Raw genomic sequence first — 15037 nt, 5'->3', positions numbered from 1 at the left:
ATTGGATTAAAATTAGGACCATTTTTGTGACTTAACATGTATTGCTAGATTGCCCTCCAATTTATAGTTTAGATTAATTTTTATATTGTCTCTTAAAGGAGTAGGTCTGAACAGCACCACTCAGAGTGTTCTGAGTCGCCCAATGCAGAGGAAATTGGTGACATTAGTCCACTGCCAGTTAGTGGAAGAAGAAGGTCGGATTCGTGCCATGAGGGCAGCTCGATCTTTAGGTGAAAGGACTGTCACAGAACTAATCCTCCAGCACCAGAATCCTCAACAGCTTTCCTCAAATCTTTGGGCAGCAGTCAGGGCCAGGGGTTGCCAGTTCCTTGGACCAGGTAAATAATGTAGAGAGATATTATGTGTATATAATCATTCATTTCTACTACTTCTTGGACTGTATAACAGATTGCCAGTAACAGACAAATTTCCAAAGGCACTTAATATTTTACGGAGAAAATTATTCCAATAATTTGAATTTTGTAAAAAACCTAAAGTTTTGTCCTATTAAATACTAAAACTTTTCTCAAAAAAATTTTTACTCAATTTGGATGGGTTTTGTTTACTATTTGTTACATACTTCTTCACTTTCTTAAACAATATATGCCAAATTGGCATATTTTAATCTCTCTTTAGTTACTTGGTAACACTCTATTGTGTTTAATGCTGATGGTAGTGAGGTCTTTAAAGCTGTTTGTCTCTGTAAGGAGACCCCATATTGCTGTGGAAGTAAAATTCTTTTGATGCCTCTCAAAAGATATCTGTTACTTCTTACTACTCTTGCTTATCTACTTCCTTTTCAAAATGTATATTTGTCTTGATATTGTCCCCCACTGTGGCTTTAACTCTTAGAAACAAAATGTTTTAGTTTTTCTGTGAGCTGTTTATTATTACTTAGATCTTAAAAAAGACAGCAGCAACAGCAGCTTTTGTCCTGGTTACTAATTGTACTTGTTTGTTCAGCCTCTTAAAACCTAATCCGTACATATGTAGTTGAGTGTCATTTAAAAAACAATTGAAAATATCAACAATCTCTGATAAGCAGATGATATCACTTTGATGGGGCAGAAAGTGAAGAAGAATTAAGAAGCCTCTTAATTGATAGTCAAAGAAGAGAGTGAAAAAGCTGACTTGAAGCTTAACATTAAAAAAACTCAAGATCATGACATCTGATCCTATCACTTTCTGGCAAATAGAGGGAGAAGAAATGGAAGTAGTGTTGGATTTTATTATGTTCGTGGGTTCAAAGATCACTGCAACCATGACATTAAAAGCCATTTGCAGGTGCAGCTAGGTGGTTCAGTGAATTGAAATGAGCCAGGCCTAGAGACAGGAGTTCCTAGGTTCAAATCTGGTCTAAGTCATTTCCTAGCTGTGTGACCCTAGGCAAGTCACTTAACCCCCCATTGCCTAGCCCTTTCTGTTCTTCTGCCTCGGAACCAATACACTATATTAATTCTAATATGGAATGTAAGGATTTTAAAAGGGTTAAAAAAAACCAGACACTTTTTTTCTTGAAAGGAAAGCAATGGCAAATCTCGACAGCATACTAAAAAAGAGACATCCCTTTGCTGTCAAAGGTCCATATTGTCAAAGTGGTAATTTTTCTAGTAGTAACATATGACAGTGAGAGTTAGGCTGTAAGGAAAACAGAGCACCAGAAAACTTATGCTTTCAAATTGTTCTGGAGAAGACTTTTGATAGTTCCTTAGAGAGCAAGGAGATCAACTCAATCAGTGCTTAAAGAAATTGACTCTTGAATATTCATTGGAAGGACAAATACTGAAGCTTAAGTATTTTGGCTGCTTAATGAGAAGACAGGATTCATTGGAAAAGACTGATGCTAGGAAATAATGAAGGCAAAAGGAGAATGGAATGACAGAGGGTAAGAGGGATAGATAGTGTCATGGAATACAATCTTGAACAAACTGGGGGAGAGAATGGGGCACAGAAGGGCCTGATGTGCTGTGGTCCATGGCATCATCAAGAATTGGACTCACTGAATGACTGAACAACAACAATTTAACATGTTTTAGGTGTGAATTAATTTTGTTATTAATTTTTCCAAGGATGAGTTAAAAATGATGAAGTTTTTAACAGAAACCAAGGATTCCATGGACAGCACCTCTACTGTTACCAACACCCTATGCATCCAAATGCCCTTCCCTCCAAGAGATGGGGAATCACTATACTAATAATCTTCATTGGTAAAATTTTGGTATAAGACTGAGTATAAAAAAAAAGGAAGAAAGACTTCTTGGGGTGGAGCCAAGATGGAGGAGTAACTAGAATAGCAGTGCCATTTCACCATGAAAATCATCTCTGACCAAGAGTAAAATATTACCACAAAACAAATACAAGAGTGAAAGAACCTTAAAAAAAAAAAAGAAAAACCCCCAAAATAGGCAGAGACCATCAGGGGAACTGAAGTGAGAGGGGAGCAGAGCTAGCAGGAGGCATAACAACAAGTGAAGAGCAAGCCAAAAGCATAACCCCCCAACCCCTCATCCCACATCTGCTGTCCCAGGTTCTGAACTTAACCCCCTGCTAAGTCAGGCCCTTAGGTTCTGCTGAAGGCAAATAGTGGTCCAAGCCAACTCACAGCCCTTGAAATTTCAAACCTGTAGAGAAGTCCAGGACAATCTTGACTGAAGGGGGCCAATCCGTGTGGGCCTAGAGTGAAGCCAGGAATCTCAATCTGGGTTTGGGATGAGGACATAATCCATGGTTTGGGGTAATTCTCAGGGGGAGCCTCCCTAGGATCTTTTTGCCCAAACTAAGGGTAGAGTTCTAAGACAGGGCAATCAAGGTTGTGCTTATACCCAAGACTGAGGAAAGTCTTTAAGCTATCAGCATCTCAGGGGTCAATTGAATCAGCAGGGGAAGGGGGCTGTCAGAGCTCTCAACCCCCAGACCATATGGTAAATTAATAACCCTGAAAATAGCATCAAGAAAGGACTAAAGTTTAAGAGGGTACCCCAACTTCCCAGAAAAGAGAGCATACCTATAATAGATAGGAAAAATGAGCAAATAACAAAAAAGCACCTAACTCTTAAAGAATTTTTTATGGAGACAAAGGGTAAGGTGCAAACATAGAAGGGAATAGAGAAAGCAAAGGAAACACTCAAAGTCCAAAAGAAAAATATGGATTGGCCACAGAGTCTGGAAGAGCTCAAAAAAGACTTAAAAAACCAATTAAGCGAGGTAGAAGAAAAGTGTGGAAGAGAAATAAAAGTGATGCAAGAAGAAAGGAAAGTGATTCAAGAAGAAATGGGCCAATCGAAAAAAGGAGAAGCAAAAACTGATAGGAAAATCAGGCCTTAAAAATCGGAATCGACTGTCTAGAAACTAATGATTTCATGAGAACTCAAGAAACAATAAAGCAGAATCAAAGGAATGAAAAAAACAGAGGAAAACATGAAATATCTTATTGAAAAAACAACTGTCATAGAAAATAGATCTGGGAGAGACAATCTGAGAATTATTGGATTACCTGAAAGCAAGATGAAGAAAAAACCTTGGCTATCATATTACAAGAAATTATCAAAGATAACTGCCCAGAGATCCTTGAACAAGAAAATAAAATTGAAATGGAAAGAATTCACAGATTACCTCCAGAAAGAAATCCTCAATTGACAACTTTCAGGAATGTAATAGCTAAATTCAAGAGCCACCAAGCCAAGGAAACAATACTTCAAGCAACCAGAAACAAACCATTCAAATAACATGGACCTACAATCAGGATCACTCAGGACCTAGCAGCTTCTACATTAAAGGATCATAAGGCATGGAAATATGATATTCAGGAAAGCAAAATATTTGAGTTTACAACCCAAAATCACTTATCCAGCAAAACTGAGTATATTCTTTCAGGGGAAATAAGATAGATTCAATAAGATATCCAAGCATTCCTGGGGAATAAGCCAGACCTAAACAAAAAAATTGAAAGCCAAATAGGAGACACTAGAGAAGCCCAGAAAGGTAAATAAGAAAGAGAAAATTTAAGGGATTCATTTAGGTAAAAGTGTTTATATGTCTACATGTAAAAAGGATTTCTGTAATTCTCAAAAATTGCTCTCAGTAGTAGAGAAGATAGAAGGAATTTACTTAAAGGGTGGAAAAGTAAGCTGATTGTGATACTATGTGGTGATATGATATATATAAATCTAATGATATGGACTGATATGTATGCATATAAATGACATGTTAAAAATCAAGGGTTGAAAGAGAGGGTTTCACTGAGAAAAGGGAAAGGAAAAATAGAATGGAGTAAATCATATAACATAAAGAGGTGAGAAAAATCAGTGCAGAGAGGGGAGGAGAAGGGTGGTGATGGGCAATGTTTAAACTTTACTCTCATTGTAACTGGCTCAGAGAGGGAAAAATGAGTATACTCAGTGGAGTATAGAATTCTATTTTACCCTACAGAGAAGTAGAAGGGAAATAAGACAAGGGAAGCAGGATTTTGTTTTTGTTTGTTTGTTTATACTTTATCCTTCAGAAACAACAAGGTGGTGAACATTCAAACAGCCTGGTCTCCCTCACACCCCACTCTCCAATTTAGTCCTTTAGGTGGGGTGGAGAATGCTCCTGAAAGATTCCTCCTTCCTTCCCAGTTCCTGGCGTTTCTGGGGGAGCATCTTCCCTGGACTGCCTTGCCAAGTACAAGTGAACCGACTTCATAGATGAATGACCTAAGCCCTCCAGTGGCCAAGGGCAGAGGAGAATGGGGAGGACCTAGAAGCAGCCCCCAGAAGCCATGGAAACTTGACCCATTCCCACTGGACTCTGGGTGGGAGGAGAGAGGAGGGGGAGAATTGGGGTCTCCCTCTCCCTGGAGTTGGGATGGAGAAGGAGAGAGGCACAGTACAGCAGGAGAGCATTAGAGTGTGTGGGGCAAAAAAAAATTTTTTTTGAAGGGAGGGGCAACTGGGGAGGGTGACAAAAAGCAAAATACTAGTGAGGAGGAACAGAGTGAAAGGGAATAGAGAAGGATCTAAAGGGGATAATACTATGGAGGGCAATAAGCAATTAGTAATCATAATGCTTAATGTGAATGGGATGAACTCATTAAACAGAAGCAGATAGCATTAAAAGCCATAATTCTACTTTACAAGAAACACATTTGTGGCAGGATGACACACAGATTCAAGGTAAAAGACTGGAGCAGATTTTATTATGCATCATCTAAAGTAAAAAAAGAAGTAGCGATCATGATACCAGACAAAGTATAAATTGATATAATTAAAATAGATAAGGAAGGAAATTACATTTTGCTAAAAGGTACTGTAAACAATGAAGTAATACCATTACTAAACATTTATGCACCAAATCATATAGCAAATAGATTCTAAAGGAAAAATTGAAAGAGCTCAAGGAAGACATAAATAGTAAGACATACTAGTGGGGGATCTTAACCTTCTCCTTTCAGAACTAGATGAATAGAATAAAAAAATAAATAAGAAAGAAGTAAGGGAAATAAATGAAATGCTAGAAAAATTAAGAGTTAATACATATTTGGAGAAAACTGAACAGGGATAAAAAGGAATATACTTTCTTCTCAGCAGTACATGGTACATATAGCAAGAGCAACCTTGTACTAGGGCATAGAAATATTACAAACAGATGCAGAAAAGTAGAAATTATAAGTGTCACTTTTTAAGATCATAATGCAGTAAAAATTACAATTAACAAGGGTCCATGGAAAGACATTTAAAATTAATTGGAAATTCAATAATCAAATTCTTCAAAACTAGTCAATCAAAGAAGAAGTCATAGAAACAGTTATAGACTTCATTAAAGAGAATGACAATGAGGAGACATCATATCAAAACCTATGGAATACAGCCAAAGCTGTACTCGAGATTATTGCTGAGTGCCTATACCAAGAAAATAGAGAGAGAGGAGATCAATGAATTGGGCTTGCAACTTAAAAAAATTAGAAGAACAAATTCAAAATCCCCAGATAAAACCTAAATTGGAAATCCTAAAAATTAAAGGAGAAATTAATAAAATGGAAAGTAAAAGAACTATTGAATAAGACTAGGAGTTGGTACTTTGAAAAAACAAATAAAGTAGATAAAGTACTAGTCAATCTAATAAAAAAGAGAATCAAACTAACAGTATCAAAGATGAAAAGGATGATCTTCTAATGAAGAAGGAATTAAGTTAATTATTAATAACAATTTTGCTTAATTATATGGCAATAAATATGACAACCTAGGTGAAATGGGTGAATATTTCTAAAAATATAAATTGCTTAGATTAACAAAAGAGGAAATAGAATGCTTCTATAATCCCATCTCAGAAAAAGAAATTGAGCAAACCATTAAGGAACTTCCTAAGGAAAAATCTCCAGGGCCAGATGGATTCACAAGTGAATTCTATCAAATATTCAAAGAACTAATCCCAATACTATACAAACTATTTGACAGAATAAGCAGAGAAGGAGTTTTACCAAATTCCTGTTATGACACAAATATGGTACTGATTTCAAAGCCAGGCAGATCAAAAACAGAAAGAAAATTATAGACCAATCTCTTTAATGAATATAGATGCAAAAAATCTTAAATAGAATACTAGGAAAAAAAACTAGCAAGTTATCACAAGGATTATTCACTATGATCATATGGGATTTATACGAGGAATGCAATGATAGTTTAATATTAGGAAAATTATCCACATAATTGACCATATCAATAATCAAACCAACAGGAATCACATGATTACCTCAGTGAATGCAGAAAAGGCCTTTGACAAAATACAACACTCATTCCTATTGAAAACACTAGAAAGTATAGGAATAGAAGGGCCATTCCTCAAAATAATAAACAGTATATATTTAAAACCAACAGCAAGTATCATCTGCAGTGGGGACAAGTTAAAAGCCTTCCCAATAAGATCAGGAGTGAATCATTATCAACTCTATTATTTAATATTGTTCTAGAAATGCTAGCGATAACAAATAGAGAAGAAAAAGAAATGGAAGGGATTAAAGTAGGCAAAAAGGAAACTAAACTATCACTCTTTGTAGATATGAATATCTACTTAAAGAACCCCAGCAAATCAACTAAAAGACTAATGGAAATAATTAACAACTTTAGCAAAGTTTCAGGGTACAAGGTAAATCATCAGCATTTCTATATATTTCCACCAAAATTCAGCAACAGGAGTTAGAGAAATTCCATTTAAAATCATTCTAGACAAGATTATTTAGGAATCTATCTGCCAAGACAAACACAAGAATTATATGAACATAACTACAAAACACTTTTCACACAAAACTAATTCTAAACAATTTAAAAACCATTAATTGCTTCTTAATGACCCCAGCAAGCTAGTGTTTGATAAATCCAAAGATCCCACCTTTTGGGACAGGAACTCACTATTTGACAAAAATTGCTGGGGAAAATTGGAAAACAGTATGGGAAAAATTAGGTTTATCAACATCTTACACCCTATACTAAGATAAATTCAAAATGAATAAATGACTTAAATATAAAGAGTGAAATCATAGAATAGTATACCTGTCAGATATGTGGGAAAGGAAGGAATTTAAGACCAAGCAAGAGATAGAGAACATTTCAAAATATAAAATGAATGACTTTGATTATGTAAAATTAAAAAGATTTTGTACAAACAAAACCATTGCAACCAAAATATCAAAACTCTTTGACAAACGTTTAATTTCCCAAATATATAAGGAACTAAGTTAAATTTACAAAAAAATCAAGCCATTCCCCAATGGACAAATAGTTAAGAGACATGAATAGGTAGTTTTTCACACAATAAAAATCAAAACTATCAATAAGCACATGAAAAAGTGTTCTAAATTCCTCCTGATTAGAGAAATGCAAATTAAAACAACTCTTGAGATACTGCCTCACATTTAGCAGATTGGCCATTATGGCAGCAAAGGAAAGTGATAAATATTGGAGGGGATGTGGCAAAATTGGGACACTAATGCATTGCTGTTGGAGTTGTGAATTGGTCCAACCATTCTGGAGGGAAATTTGGAACTATGCCCAAAGGGCTTTAAAAGAATGCCTACCCTTTGACCCAGCCATAGCACTGTTAGGTTTGTACCCCAAAGAGATAATAAAGAAAAAGACTTGGACAAAAATATTTATAGCTGTGCTTTTTGTGGTCACAAAAAATTGGAAAATGAGGGGATGCCCTTCAAGTGGGGAATGACTGAACAAATTGTGGTTTTCTGATGGTGATGGAATACTAATGTGCTAAAAGAAATAATGAATTGGAGGAATTCCGTGTGAACTGAAATGACTTCCAAGAGTTGATGCAGAGAGAAAGGAGCAGAACCAGGAGAACATTGTACACAGAGACTGATACACTGTGGCACAATCAAATGTAATGAACTTTTCTACTAGCAGCAATGCAATGATCCAGGACAATTCAGAGGAACTTATGATAAAGAATTCTATCCACATCCAGAGAAAGAACTGTGGGAGCAGAAATACAGAAGAAAAAAATATGATTGATCATGTAGTTCAATGGGGATATGATTGGGGTTTTGATGTTCACTTTATTACAAATATGAATAACATGGAAATAGGCTTTGAACAATGATACATTTATAACCCAGTGGAACTGCTTGTCAGCTTTGGGAGGGAGGAGGGAAAAGCAGGGGATGGGGTTGAGGATAAAATCATAAATCATGTAATCATGGAAAAAAGTCTAAATTGAAAAAAAAATTTTTAAGGTGGAAAGGCATTTTTAAAAAATGACATAGTCTTTTATTTTCTCCTCTTTCTCCACATATTCTTGTATCTCCACTTCATCCTCTTTCAGTACCTCCTCTTTCTTTAACTTTCTTCTCCTCCTGTTTTCCCAGCTCCCCCTACTCATCTTCAGTTTCCCTATTTCTTAAGTCATATTAATTTGGGGGTTTCTCCTTGATCATATTTCTTCAACTGCTTTTCCCATCTTAATTCTAATTGGAATCTCAGGTATGAGTCTGCAAATGTTATGATTATGTGTATAAACCTGCCCCTCTGCTTCTACTGCTTGTCTTTGTATTCTTTTTGTTTCTTAGAGTTTATGTACAGAAAGTAGAATTGAATTTCTTTGCTAAGGAGTTTTGTCTCTAATATCCTTTTCCAATATCATTATCCTATGTCTTTGTATCTTAGGAAGAATTTTGTCTAAATTGAGAGGGAATGTGATACCAGTAGTCTGCAGCAAACCTAAAAAACCTACAAAAATTTTCCTTTGACAACTCAGAATAAAATTTTATTTTTACCCTACTTCACAGCAATGCAGGAGGAAGCCCTAAAGCTGGTCTTACTGGCCTTAGAAGATGGATCTGCTTTGTCTCGGAAAGTCTTGGTTCTATTTGTGGTGCAAAGATTGGAGCCACGATTTCCTCAGGCCTCAAAAACCAGCATTGGACATGTTGTTCAGCTATTGTACAGAGCCTCCTGTTTCAAGGTAAAAAACTGCTATAAATTTTGTGTCAAGGGTCAAGAAATATGTTCTTTTCCTGCCCACAGAAATGTTTAGTGAATCACAACTGCCTGAATGCTCTTTTGAAAAGTCTTCACTATTTGTATGATTGTAGTAAAAATCAAAGCATATTATTGTGTTATATTAAATATTGATCAAAATTGACCAAGCTGGAGCTTAGAAATTTTTTTGCTGTATGCAAATTTTTATCTTGAAGATAATTGTTAAAATGAAGATAATTGTTAAAATGCAATTTAACCTATACAAAATATACAGTTCTTTTGATGTCACCCATCAGTTCTATTAAAAAGTAACTATATTTAAAAGTGTTCTTTGTATGAGAAATTGAAAAAGAAACAAGATTTATTGAATGTAGGTGGTGCTAGAATTTGAGATTTATCTTTTCACATTGTTAGAACTTTGCCAGATACAATTCAAGGTGTAAAGAGTATGTTAGAGTTTTAAGATTTGAGATGAATTAATTGTTATAAAAAAGTCAACATGAATTTTCTTTTAAAACAAGATCAAGTGATATGGTACTTTGCAGACCTTTAAAATTCTATAAAAGTCTGAATTTTTTTTTTGTTTAACAAAACATGAAGAAGAAAAACAAAGCCTACTCTATTAGTAAACAAAACACACGTTTATATAGTGTAGATTCCCATATTGGCCAGATTCAGAAATGTTAGTCCTATTCTTAATATTTAGTCCCTCATCTCTATTAAGAGATGGTCTCACAATTATTATGTAGTTACACATTGACTATCTTTTTTAATCAGTTGATTTTCAGGACAGTTCTTCTGTGTTCTCATCCATCACTATTCTTGAAATAGTATTTCCCTGGCACTTACTTTCTCTGACTATATTTATTCTGTTGTAAATTTTTATGAAAACATGGCATTTGAAAACATTTCTTGATGGCACAAAGATGAATTTAATGTTTTCATTTTGCAGTTCAGCTGTCATAACTAGAATTTTGGTTTTTATTACTTTAAATTTATGCAGTATATGTGTGTGTTTACACACATATATAGATGTGTTGTAGCCATAATTTAGCTTATATTTTCATTTCATTAAATTTGGGGTGGGAATTGTTGCATGTCTCTTCTCAGGTGACAAAACGTGATGAAGATTCCTCCTTAATGCAATTGAAGGAGGAATTTAGGACATATGAAGCTCTTCGTCGGGAACATGACTCCCAGATCGTGCAGATTGCCATGGAGGCAGGCTTGCGCATTGCCCCAGACCAATGGTCTTCCCTTCTTTATGGAGACCAATCGCATAAATCTCATATGCAGTCCATTATTGACAAGGTAAAGGCTCTTTTTGTTCCTTATTATAGCTGACCTATCTTTAAGCTTCTATTATTTGGAAAGCAAAACAATTCAGATTTTGTACAACTAAGTTTTTTTAGTAATGTTTTTCTAAGGTAGATATTGCTTTTATGGACATGAAATTTGATCAATATCATTGTATGTTTCCTAGGGTCTGTCTATTCTTTCTGAGCTCACTCTTTTAATCTCTTTTTCTTTTTGAGTTTCATTATTCAGTTTCCCAAACATATTAAATGACCATAAAGAAGAAGCTTTCTGATTGGTAAATGGACAATGGCTACTTCTATCAAAATTTTTCCCTCTCTTTCCATAATGCCTCTGACACAAATGTCCCAGCTCTGGAGTTAGCTCTTTGGAACATCAAGTAAACTTTTAGGGAACCTGGAGAAAAGGCTTTTGTTATTTTGCTTTCTGGTTTTATAATTGACTTACTTATCTAAATAGATAATGTCAGGTGTGATTTTATATTTTTTGTTATTTCTTGAATTTTAGAAAGACTTTGTCACATTAAGTGCAGAAGGAAAAGATCCCATTTGGACTAGGGAGTAAAATGTTAGGGAGTATTACACTGAGACTTATAATTTGTTACTGTTACTTGTTTCCTTCATTGGGATTCTTTTGTGATTAGAAAGATTTTAGATTATGACTGCTTAATGCCATTAAATAAAAAGATCCAGGCATTTTGTCGAGATTAACTCTTTTCTCCAGTAGCAGTATATGTGTCACCAACTTAAAGGAAGAAGTGGTATGAATGTCTTTTTAGTCTCCATGTAAGTGTGTGTAAGAGATTTGAAGATAAGAACAGACATTCAAATATAGATTTTAAAATGTATACACAATTATAACTTGCATTAGTTTGGGGAAAATATCATATATTAATTTTATCAAAATCATCATCAATCTCATTTGTGTCCTCTTAGCACTTATGTGTATTTTTCTGAATTTTATTTCTGTTCTTTTTTATACAAAGTTCCGTATGTGTTTTCTTCTGAATTGCTTCATACAGGTCTTCCTTCATGTCTTCATATTTGTCATTTCTTGAAGTGCAATAATATCCCTTTGTGTTTATATGCCACAATTTATTCATGTGAACACAATATTCCAATGATTTGCTCTTACTGTTTGCTATTTTTAGAGGTTTTTTCCCCCCTTAAAAAAATCCTTAGGTGGCAACTAGGTGGCTCAGTGAATTGAGAGCCAGGCCCAGAGATGGGAAGTTTAAATCTGGCCTCAGATACTTCCTAGCTGTGACCCTGAGCAAGTCACATAATGCCCATTGTCCAGCTCTTACCACTCTTCTTGCCTTAGAATCAATACACAATTCTAAGATGGAAGGCAAGGGTTTTTTTTTTTTTTAATCCTAAACATATAATTGTGATAGCGGTGTCTGTTGGATCAAAAAGGGTGAAGATAGTTCTAAAGCTTGCATTTCATTGCCCTGTTATAACTCTAGTATAAAACTGTTTGGCATTTAAAGTATATCAACTTTACTCTTTTCAAGCCTTATCAGATATTATTCCCCTAAATTCACTCTACAGTTCAGCCAAATTGGCCTTGTTATTCTTCCATCTAGAATATTCTGGGTGCCTTTGTATAGGCTGCCCCCATGATTGGAAGGCCTTCTTTCCTCTTCTCTACTTACTAAAATCTCAAGTTTCTTTCAAATGGCATTTCAGATACTACCTACATAACACTTTTTCTGATCCTCTAGCTGCTGGTTCCTTCTAAATTACTTTGTATTTCATGTTGTAGATATTTTGTGTGTGTACATATTTACTGAGGGCAGAGCTTGTTTTGTTTTTTACCTTTTTGTATCCCCATTGCTTTGCACAGTGCCCAGCACATAGGAAATGCTTAATAAAGTCTTTTTTTTTCCTTGGTACATAATGTCATATTGCTATTCTGGAAAGATTGCTTTTAGTTCACAATGTTTCTTCACAGCCTCACCATTGGTTAATTTCATAATTTTTAACCTATGCCAATTTATATGGGTAATCAATACCATGTATTTGTTTCAAGACAGAGAGTGGTATAGTGGCTTAGTGACTTAGTCCACAAGAGTGGACTAAGCAATTGGAGTTTTCACTCGCTTAGAGAAAATACAACTAGGAAGTGTCTGTAATCACATTTGAACCCAGGACCTCTCATCTCTAGGCCTGGCTTTCAGTATACTGAGCCACTTAGCTGCTCCTTCAGAAGTTATTTTTAATAATGATTTCTCTCATTATTAGAGAGTTTAAATAATTGTATAGATAAAGATAATTCATTTCTTTTTTGTGATCTCTGTCTTTTGACCATTTAGGGAAAGGTGGACTGTGTATTTAAATAGACTTCTGTAGAACTTGATGGATCAAAATTGTGATAAATCTTTCCCTCTAAGATAAAAAATGAAATGTAGTAAACCACAAAATTAAATGAATAAAAGATTTTCCTTTGGAAACGAGAAAGGTTATCTGGCCTCTGGGAAAGTTAATATTTATCTTTTCTTAAGTTGCAGACCCCAGCCTCATTTGCACAGAGCGTTCAGGAACTAACAATTGCTCTTCAGAGGACTGGTGACCCTGCAAATCTGAACCGCCTGCGACCCCATCTGGAGCTGTTAGCAAATATTGACCCTAGTCCAGGTAAACTCTCTTGGAATTAATAACAACAATAACTAACCTTTATATTACTTACTATTTGCCAGGCACTGTGCCAAGCACTTTACATTTATCTCATTTGATATCCTCATAGGAACCACTGGCAGGTAGGTCCTGTTATCATCCTAGGTTTACAGATGAGGGAATTGAGGCAAAAGTTAAGTGACTTCCCCAAGGTCATACTACTAATAAGTATCTGAGTCTAAATTTGAACCTCTGGTCTTTCTGACTCCAGGCTGAATGCTGTGTCTATTTTGCTTTATTTATCAAATTAAATTAAGACTTTTACATTTTTTGGTAAGAGAAAGGGAAAAATACCATGGCTAATAGGACTTATATAGTGTAACTTTATTATCTAGCATATAAACTTTTTTCAGTTTAATATTTATTAATGATCTCTTAGTTACAAATCCAATGGCCTTTTCTGTATTCTCATTTTCCTTGACTTCTCAGGAGCCTTTGACACTATTGATCACCCTCTCCTCGATACTGCCTTTTTCTAAGTTTTTGGGACACTGAGTTTTTGGGACACTTCTTTCTAAAAACTTTATAAGTTTTCGGGACACTGAGATCTGATCATTCCTCTATCTCTTTCCCTAAATCTTCATCTAGATCTCTGACTATAGTTGTGCCTTTGGGTTCCCTCCTCAATCCTTTCTCCCACTTTCATATTAATTCTCTTAATGATTTCATTAGCTCCTGTGGATTTAATTGCCATCTCCATGCCAAAAACTCAGATATACCTACCTTGCCTCAACCTCTTCTGACCTTCAGTCCCGCATCTTCACGTATCTTTCAGACATCTCAAACTAGATGTTTAGTAGAGATACTAATCTCAACATATTCAAAATAGAGCTCATTATTTTTCCTCCTAAATCTTGCCTTCCTGATTAATGTAGAGAGCAACACCATCCTCCCAGTGCCTCAGGCTCACAAGCCTAGTGTCATCTTGGCATCTCTGATGCCCACCCCTATTTCCAAGTTATTGCAAGACTCATATTTAGATTATTTCAATAATCTGCTGATAGGTCTCCCAGCCTCAAGTCTCTCCCCATTATAATCCATCCTTCATCCAGATTTTCCTAAAGATTGTCTGATTCTTCCCTTATACATACTCAGTAAACTCCATTAGTTTCCTATTGCCTTCAGGATCAAATGTAAAATTCTTTGTTGTTTGGCATTCAAAGCCCTTAACCTAGCTCCCTGCCTCCTGCCTTTCCAATATTCTTGCACCCTATTTCCCAACACAAAAATGATGTTGCACCCCCATAGAAGAAATACAAATATTTAAAGAGAATTAAATTGAGTCACAATATTAATTCCATTTGTACATGTTGCATTTGAGATGATGGTGGGATATCCATGTTGAAAAAACTAACAGGCAGTTCATGACTAGAACTCAGAAGAAAGGTGAGCGTTGGTTTGTAGATTTGCAAATTATCTACTTGGAAATAATGTCTGACTCTCTCACAGCTAATGAGATTTATGTGGAGAGAAAAGGGCCTATTATTGAGCCTTGAGGAATAATTGGTGGGAGAAAGAGCAAAAGAGGTGGAGAAGGAACAGGTGAGACAAATAAAGAATCTGACCTCATCAATGATG

At 35.3% G+C, this 15037-nt stretch overlaps 1 protein-coding gene across 3 annotated transcripts in view; it reads left to right on the top strand.

The window, feature by feature from the left end:
• Nucleotides 1–15037, top strand: part of RC3H1 (ring finger and CCCH-type domains 1) — an 84034-nt gene that overhangs the window by 35148 nt on the left and 33849 nt on the right. For 2 of the 3 annotated variants that reach the window (XM_056815567.1, XM_056815565.1), the window contains exons 4-7: nucleotides 99–338; nucleotides 9272–9447; nucleotides 10575–10775; nucleotides 13288–13420. In XM_056815567.1, coding sequence (XP_056671545.1) covers nucleotides 99–338; nucleotides 9272–9447; nucleotides 10575–10775; nucleotides 13288–13420 — 750 coding nt within the window. The remainder of the gene's footprint in view (nucleotides 1–98; nucleotides 339–9271; nucleotides 9448–10574; nucleotides 10776–13287; nucleotides 13421–15037) is intronic. The other variant, XM_056815566.1, reaches the window with a different exon arrangement.

This window comes from Monodelphis domestica, chromosome 2 (genome assembly GCF_027887165.1).
Source record: "Monodelphis domestica isolate mMonDom1 chromosome 2, mMonDom1.pri, whole genome shotgun sequence".
NCBI lineage: Eukaryota > Metazoa > Chordata > Mammalia > Didelphimorphia > Didelphidae > Monodelphis > Monodelphis domestica.
The sequence above is the reverse complement of the archived record's forward strand: the minus strand, read 5'-3'. Positions and strand labels throughout refer to the sequence as shown.